The sequence below is a fragment of the Helianthus annuus genome, chromosome 12, assembly GCF_002127325.2.
Source record: "Helianthus annuus cultivar XRQ/B chromosome 12, HanXRQr2.0-SUNRISE, whole genome shotgun sequence".
Taxonomy (NCBI): Eukaryota; Viridiplantae; Streptophyta; class Magnoliopsida; order Asterales; family Asteraceae; genus Helianthus; species Helianthus annuus.
Window position 1 is genome coordinate 159,864,357 of NC_035444.2, and position 8,918 is coordinate 159,873,274.

At 35.8% G+C, this 8,918-nt stretch overlaps 1 protein-coding gene across 4 annotated transcripts; it reads right to left on the reverse strand.

The window, feature by feature from the left end:
- Nucleotides 1-4,441: 4,441 nt before the first annotated feature.
- LOC110896163 (E3 ubiquitin-protein ligase HERC2) lies at nt 4,442-8,300 on the reverse strand. 4 transcript variants are annotated; one of them, XM_022143619.1, is made up of 7 exons: nt 8,092-8,300; nt 7,452-7,492; nt 6,996-7,226; nt 6,571-6,920; nt 5,477-5,878; nt 4,967-5,354; nt 4,442-4,901 (listed from the first exon to the last, which is right to left on the reverse strand). In XM_022143619.1, exons 3-7 carry the CDS (start codon nt 7,209-7,211, stop codon nt 4,659-4,661), a joined length of 1,599 nt encoding a protein of 532 aa, XP_021999311.1. In that variant the 5' UTR covers nt 7,212-7,226; nt 7,452-7,492; nt 8,092-8,300; the 3' UTR covers nt 4,442-4,658. The 4 variants fall into 4 exon arrangements, with proteins under 4 accessions (XP_021999311.1, XP_021999306.1, XP_021999309.1 ...); XM_022143614.1 differs by having other exon boundaries at nt 6,996-7,263; XM_022143617.1 differs by having other exon boundaries at nt 6,996-7,266.
- Nucleotides 8,301-8,918: the final 618 nt, after the last annotated feature.

Genomic DNA, 8,918 nt, shown 5'->3' on the forward strand with positions numbered 1-8,918 from the left:
TACACTCAACTGACTCATTTGGAAAGAGTTTATGAAAATTGGTTTAGGCGCACAAGGCACAAAACTATTTTGACCCTTGATTAAAATGCACAAGGCAAGATTAATCTTTTATACTTGGGACAAACTATATCTCATGTTATCAGTTTTACATAACTTGCTCTACATACGGGGCCCGGTCCTATGCCGGTTCAAGATTAACCGACACACCACTATTCCCCTATTGGGAATCCCATATTGGGTATAATCAAATAATAAGCATAAAGCATCTGTCAGGTGTATGCCTACACCCCGTGCTTAGGTCGTGGCCATTTGCAATTAATGAGTCAAGGATATCCAGGACACGGTCGCATTAACCCCTAATGTTTCAGTCAAGCAATACGAATTAAAACAGGTTATTTGGATTTCCCGACACATTGGTCTTCGAATCCCATACCTGACCATGCGGTATTTATATTACCGTATCCCAAGCCCGTAATAGGGAAAATAAGTTAAGAGTATTTACCTGAGCTAGCTCCTGTCTTAAATAGCAAGAATTATAATAACTCAGCCGTATTCACTTAAGTAAGCGTAGGTACAATTTACCGGAAGGCTCTAGTCTGGAACGATGGTATACATAACCAATTAGAATACTAACGGGTCTTTAATTAAGTTTAAGCTTAGACCGGTTAGTTTTAAGGAATTATACGGTTCAAGCGCACGATTAAGCGAAGACCGGATAGAACGTGGTTTAGACCCGACAAGCTTGAATACTTGTATAATATGGGTATACTAAATACATTCTGGATTTTGAGACAAAAATGATAACGTTTGACCCGTTTCGGTCAATTTACGCAAACTAGTTACGTAAACCGAACCGAACGCAAAAAGGGCGTTACGAGTAGCCAAACGAGTCAAATGCAAGTTCCCTGAGATAATATGCTTTAATATGATATAATATCAGTAAGTTATGTTCTATACTGCCCGGAATAATTTTAAACTCAATTTATGCCTTAGGAGGGCATTTTGGTCATTTAAAAGATTGTAAAAGAGTCAAATTAGAAATCTGAGTTCATATACTTATACTTACTGTTTTTATATGAAAATATACTAATTACATCAGTAGGTAAAAGTCTTATATGTTAAAAATAAGCATAACGCTTACTATGCGTTAAAAACGCTAAAAATGCGATTTAAAGGCGTTTCCGGGTTTTCAAAGGAGAGCTGAGATTTTTATATTTCCAGAATACTTAAAATAATTTATTTAACATATAAAATCAGTAGAAAAAGGTTTCGGGTCAAAAGGATGTGTAAAACTTATTTTATGGCTTAAACGGTCAAAACCGACATATACCGAAATAACTTAGCGATCTAAGATACGATCAGCCAAAAATTAAATAAAAATCATCAAAAATCCCAAAATATTATATAACATCAGTGGGTAAAAAGTTTTGTATCAAAACGTGGCCAGAAATAGGTTATACGCGAAAAGGGCCGTTTATGTAACTTAAGGACATAGTTTTACGCTAATGGTCATAACTCAAAATCTGGACCACCAACTGATCCGAAATTTTCGGTGCAAGTTTATATATTAGAAATAAAGATTTCTACTCTTTCACTTTTCCAAAAATCACGTTTTATATCAAAAAGGGCAAATTAGTCAACTTTAAGCATAAATCGGAAACATGCAAATGAATCGGCTAAGCATAGACTCAAACAACAAAAATTCCAGAAAGTTATACTAAAATAAAAATGGTCAAAAGTACTCTCCAGTACAGATCTCAAACATGCATGTATGAATCCGAATCGATAGTCTACGAAATAGTCGTTTTACAAGACTTTCGGTTCCGATTCGTATTTATATCAAAGATTGTCGAGTTGATGAATATAAAACACATTCTTGTATCCATTATAGGTTATTTTCAATGATCAAACAGATTGCATGTCATCTACATTACCATTTAAGCTTATTTCGCCAAAAACAACTTCTGTTGACTTTTTAGAACAAGTTTGACTCGACAATTAACATGCATATAGTGGGAATCAGAGAACACCCTTTTGAGGGTTTGTTTCCCACATAATTACCAACATAAGTGTGGTTTCAATTTGAGAAATGACTGAGTAAAACTCGCTTAATCAGAAAGTCAAAGCATAAGAACAATATTTTGACTTTTAGCAATTAATCGATGCAAGAACGAATTAGAGACTGAATTAGGAGCTTACAAAGGTCCTATTGATGCTTAGTTATCACTAGGATGTTGCCTTGACGTTCAGAAATGCTCCAGGAAGTTGTCTTGAGAGTTTTACAAGTTGGATGTTCTTGATCACAATGTATGAGCTCAAAGAAATGAGCTTTTGATCTGTTTTATGGATGAAATCAGAGGTAGTAGCATGTTCTCAGTAGCCTAGGCATGCAAGGACTTTCATTGGATCAAAAGAGAGGTGATAACAGCTGTTTACAACTTCAAATTCGGACCCAAAATGGTCATTTTCGCGATTTCTGTTACTGGTAGTCCCACGCGGCCCGCCTGGGCATGTCCAGGCGGGTCGCCTGACCCTCTGATCAGCCAAACAAGTTTCAAACATGGCAGATTTGGTCCCTGAACTTGCATGCGATGTTTCGGCTGCTTATTTTGACTCGTAAACCCCCAAACTTGGTTTTTAAGAACCTTGGGACATTTACCTACATGGTAATGTCCTCGGATAACTTTGCGCTCAACCGAAAAGCCATGAAATTCGACGTTGACGCTTTTAGTCCTTCAAGTACGGTTTTGGCCATAACTTTCTCATACGTTGACGAAACTTCATGAAATTTTTACCACATATTCTAGTGAGTATATTTTAGCTTCTCAAAGCTTCGGGTCTGCCAAAAGTTCACTCAGAGGTATAAATTAAACATGTTGACACTTTTGGCCCCTATAGTTTGCAATTCCTCACTTTTGTGCAATTTCTGCGTCGTATGATCCATGAACCACCCGTTTAAGGTTATGAACATTATGTAGGGTTATCATAGAGTCTATTTATCCATTGTTGACACTTTGGACCCTTACGTTCCATAGTTTTCACTGTTTGTCAATTTTAGTCCCTCTAAAGTCTGTTTTCACATACCGGAACCTTATGACACGTGTCAAGACATTATTGGACGAAATTTTTCGAGGTGTTACAAGATATTAGCACGGAAGCTTCTAGATAGATTCATTTATATTTAGAATAGATATTTACGATATATATGGTATTGTTATCCTTTCCTAATTATGGGTTATAGTAGGGTTAGGATTCGTCCCTATATAAAGGGTCTTGTATTCTGTTTTATGATCATCAATTGAATAATACCATAAACACTTTTAAAAAGATTGTATGCTTTATATCGAGCATTGTGCAAATTCAAAGGCTGTAACCATATTTATTCGTGGAGGTAAGTTAACTAATTTTATTTAGTGTAAACTAATTTTATGGAGACATTAATTACAATAACAATTATTTTTTAAACATGTTTTTATGCGAAATCAGGTAACAAGATGATGATAGAGGAGACCAAACGCAGTATCCATGATGCATTGTGTGTTGCTAGAAATCTGATACGTAATAACTCAATTGTATATGTTGGGGGAGCTGAAGAAATTTCATGCTCAATTGCAGTTGAAGCTGCTGCTGCTGATAAATATCCAGGAGTTGAACAGGTATCATTAATATTATTATAATCATGTTGCACTTGGCGTTTTGATTTTGTGTGGTCCAGTATATACTGAATTTGGTTTTCGTGCGATCAGGGCATTTGCAGATGCTTTGGATTCTGTCCCCATGGCTCTTGCTGTCTGCAACCCATTGAATTGAAACACTATCTGCAGTCAAAGCCCAGCAAATTAAGGTATTTATCACTCTACTTTCTAGCATGAGGGAGGTGGCAAAATGGGCACAACGGGTAGGTTTTGGGTAATGAATCAAAACGTGTAGTATTTTAGTGTGGGTTAAAATGCATCGTGTCGGGTTGACCACTCATTTTTTTCTGAATTTATTTACCGTATTAATTAATATGATTATAAAAGTTCTATTGTCATAATAGTTTTGCCGATTTACGAGTTTTAAGCATTTGAAAACACATTTGATCTTTCTCAACCGATTTGACCTTTTTAGCTAATTTGTTTTATTTTCTGTTTAGTTGGTTAATTGCTTAAGTTATTCAGAACAATATTTGTGTGCTGTCCTGCTGTGTTTGTAATATATTTGGTGTAGGACAACAAAATCATTGCTGTGGTCGATACTGGTACAAATGACATGCGTGAGCAAAATGTATTTGAAACCTTAATTGGCGATCTTGCTTGCTACGCAACTTGTCAAAATGATCTTGAAGATTGATGATGTCATCTCGCCATCCGAATATTGTACCTTTAAAGGTAGTTTTTAATAAAACTATTAAATAAAAGCAATGTCTTAATTAATTAATAATAAGATATAAGCAGGCAACTTATTAGAATAAACTTGTTATAATCAAATGAAACTGAAATAATATTTACACCTTTAGTATTTTCTTCTACACACCTATCAACAATTTTACATTCTATACAGATCCTTCTGTTTCTATGTACACATGGAAGGAAGTTACAGACACCAGACTTTAAATAAAAAAACAAACAAACAATTCATCATATGTAAAGATTAGCAGCAGTCATCATAGGATTCTCCTAACTGAGATCAATCTCGACCCGTTCAGGGGTCGGCCTTTCGGTTTGGTTAGCCACAAGTTCCACACCGAGCTGACCTTTGTCACCCGCCCCAAATGCATATAGTTTCCCTGTTTCTGTTAGTGCAAATGTGTGCGCATTCCAATAGATAGAGTTTGTAAGGCTGACTTGTACTACCCTTTCGTTAATTTGCTTTAATGATGTCACTAACTTTGGGCTCAATATTTTAGCATGCTGAATCCCCTATACGCAAAAAATATAATTTAAGAATTCGACACAAAAACTGGAAAATGTAAAGGAGTGCAAACCTGTGCATCAACATCTGCAGTATTATGCCCGAGACTCGACGATTCACCACATCCAAAAGAATAAACATCCCCATCATTAGAAACAACAAAAGTGGTATAATCCCCTGTAGCAACATGTACAGCTTTTACATTGCTTAAAGATTCAACCACTTTTGGAACCGAATCACAGTCTTCATTCCCATGGCCTAAACAACCGTATCGGCCCCAGCCCCATGTGCACACCCTGCCATCAGTCCCGACCACGGCTGCATGCCATGCACCGGCTGCAACCACCATCGGTTGTAGGTTTAAAGTTTGAAACTGTTCTATCAGTCTTGGCTGTTTCTCATCGCTTTTCATCCCATGCCCTAATTTCCCTCCTAACCCACATCCGACTGAGTACACTGACCTGTTTGAGAAACCAATTTAACATGATAATTAGTGTCGGAATCAAGATTTTTCACCAGCATACGTACGTACTACAACCTAAAAGCAGCTTTTATAGAAAGTAACAAAATTATTGAAACTCACATGCCAGTAGGTTGGCAAGCCAAAGCAAGAAGATAGCAATATCCAGCCACAATCTGAACCACTGGTATATTTTCAAGTGGGCCCAACAATGGGCGTGGTTCAAGATCGGTTGCTTCGGTCTGGTGACCGAGTTTATTCTCTTTACCCCAAGAAAACGTGTAGACTCTTCCTTCTCGTGATAATACAGCTGTAAAGAAATTTCCAATAGCAGCTTGTACGACGAATATGTCTTTCAAAGACTCGACTATTTGAGGAGTGTTGACTTGCTTACTTCCTTGAGCTCCATACTCTGCTTCCCCAAATGAGTCTTTTCCAAAGGCGTAAACCTGCCCTGAATCACTGATTAGCATTGTTCGACCCGCCCCTGCTGCTGCGTGTATTATACGTATTCCTGCCAAAGATCTACAACATACGCAACTCGTTAATACAAAGGGATCGGTAAAGACAAAAGGTGGCAATTTCGACCCAAAGGGTAAATGGGTCTATATAAAATCACATTTTATTTCCATCTGGTTAAATGGGTAGAACGTAATAACTCGGATAAAACGTGAAACGATTCAAACGGGTCAAAAGTCACATAATGGTGATTTTTTAATGGACAACTCTTACTGTATCCTAATTCACTTTATTCAGAAAAGTAGATTAGCATCAAAATAATGCAATTTTGCTATTATATTTAACATGCTAATTATTTACAAAATGTTGATAAAATGAGTTATATAGGTCAACCCAACCTATACCAAAAATGCCATTTTTGACCCATTAATCAACAAGGTGACTGATTCGACCAGTGTATTATAAATGGGTTGATTTTAATTGCAATGTGTCTATGTTGTTCAAATGGGTGCATACACGAATAGTGAAAAATCACCGACATCATGTTCAAAAGCTTAGACTTGAATAAATCATTTTTTAGAATAATAGAATTTTATTATAATACTATACTTTTTATAACCGAATTTAATTTAATAGACCCAACTCAGCCTGTTTAAAAAGAACCAGTTGTGAACCGTTTAACCAAATGGCCCGCCCACATCGTTATTGTCACTCCAAGTAAAAACAGGTCAAAACTTTAATGAATCAAGAATTGAAACCTGATTAAGCGAGGCCGAGACTCCTCTTCGGTAGTTCCATGACCTAATTGGCCCGAGCTATTTGACCCAAAAGTATAAACAGACCCTTTTGAAGTCACGGCAATACTATGGCCCGGCCCGGCTATAGCCTGAGATTTTTCCCTTCTAGAACATGTTTCTCCGGCCAACAAGAATCTCAAAACCAATTTCCAAGAACCCCCACATCTTAGTTTCAAATCTTGGCGTTTTTCTAAATTCATTGGTTTAAAAATTGCTCTTTTTTCGCACATATCAAGAGCCGCAAGCTCAGATAAACAGAGTTCATGATCAGGGGCAAAATGGGCAGGCTGCCTAAAGAAAGAACATGTAGCCTGCAAACAAACACAAATTTTCACAAAGAAATCTTTTTTATGTTTAAAATATAAAAAAAAAAAATGTTAACTTGCCTCTAGTTTTGCTAGATCTTGTGGGTCAAGATTACAACCAGTGAGAACATGAAGAACAATTGAAGGGTTTGCAGATAATGGAAATTCTCCTGGTGTTGCATCTCCGAAACAATGCCGGGTTTGTCGATTTAACGATGGACTTGGGGGCATGGAAACGGGTTGATCGGGAATGTTGGGGTATTGAATACTTTGTGTTCCACTCGTGGTGGCATCCATGGGCACTGCTAAATTCTGCAGTGCCCAAATTAATTAAGATGAGAAGATTTAACTGCTAGAAGTCACATAAAGATATGTTAAAAATAAACACATTATTGTTTCTTTTGGGCTAAAAACATTACTTCTTTATTCAATTTCCAGAATTTAGAGGGGTGATTGGATGTGCATCTTTACAATGGATTCCATTGTAGAAACACAATCCAAACACCCCATTAGTTTGAAATGAAAACGATAACATACCTTGAACTATTGCTTAATCCAGAACCCTCGAGTCCCAAAAACTACAAAGAAAAAAAAAAGATCTAACATCAGAAACAATTAAAAGAATTTAAAAAATACACACCCATTGCATATAAAATACAGAAATTGTACTAAATTAATCAGATAATTTCAGGGAAAACAATTCTCATCAATCAGTCAGACGTGTGTTGTTGAATCAGTGGCACATGATTAACAAATTAAGTGAAACAAAGGGGGGTTGTGGTTGTTTATATAAATAAATAAACCCATAGAGGAAACAATACTGTTGCTTCACGAAAGGATATTCTATAAAAAAGAAAACTTTCAACCAAAGCATCAGATGAATAATAAGATTGGTTGGATTCAAGCAAACAAAACAAAACAAAACAAAGAATCACAGAATCTGTGAACAAAAGCATGATCAATATTTATTCAACCACAGGAGGCATGATCCTGATCATCCAGTGTAATCAAAAGAGAAACATATTATTAATCAAAACAGGGGTAAGTTTGATTTCCAGTGGGATAAGATAAAGGTTGCACATTTACGATGATGAAAGATAAAGAAAACAGAAGGAATAACATTTTTGATTGATAAAGCATAATCCGTGAAAATTCATGAGATGTCTGAAAAACCCACCAAGAAAAGTAGAAACTTTATGCGATTAGAATGGAAGTGTTGATGATTTTGTAGGTTAAGAAATGATTTAGGAGGGAGAGAAGAAAGAGGGATTTTATTTATTGTTATTGATTGAATGAATGAAAGAATAAGAGAAGGAAGGAAGGGGTGGGAGAATAGATAATTTAGGAAGGAAGGAAGGAGGTTTTGTTGTGTATGTTGTTATGTAATGGATGGGTCATATCCAATAAATATTGGGGTTCTGTTTTTGTATACGTTTCTATTCTATACATGTCATTATTCCATGATTCAAGATCACCACCTCCTAATCCTAACTTCTATTTTCTTTTGGATAAACATAGATAAGACTTTTTATTTTGATTTTTAGGGGGTGTTTGGGATTGCGTTTTCAACCTGATTATTTGATTATTGTGTTTTGAAATCGCAAAAAATCTATTTTGAGTGTTTGGTAAAAAATTAATAAAAAGTGATTTTTTACGTTTTATAGAGTTCAAAACGTGATAATCCATAAGTAGGTCACCCCTTGCTGCAGGAAAACGTGATAATCCAAAAACTGATTTTTTACGTTTTCACTTATTTATTTTTTTGAAATATATATACTTGCCAAACACTCAAATAGTTGATTATCTAATTATTGCGATATCAAATAACATAATCAAATCCAAACAATGTTGATTATCTGATTATTGTGATATCAAACAACATAATCAAATCCAAACACTATCTTTCTGCAGCACGTTTTGTTACAGCTAATTATCTGATTCTGATTATTCAAAACGCATAATCTATTTTCAAAACTCAACCCCAAACACCCCCTTAATCTATAA

Bases quoted from the DNA above. Each gene is read 5' to 3' on its own strand.
- LOC110896163 (XM_022143619.1), bottom strand. From the start codon at position 7,211: ATGGATGCCACCACGAGTGGAACACAAAGTATTCAATACCCCAACATT. The intron at 5,879-6,570 runs GTTTCAATTCTT...CGTATGTTGTAG, and splicing joins TCTCGGCCTCGCTTAATCAG to ATCTTTGGCAGGAATACGTA. The intron at 4,902-4,966 runs GTTTGCACTCCT...TTTTGCGTATAG, and splicing joins CTGCAGATGTTGATGCACAG to GGGATTCAGCATGCTAAAAT.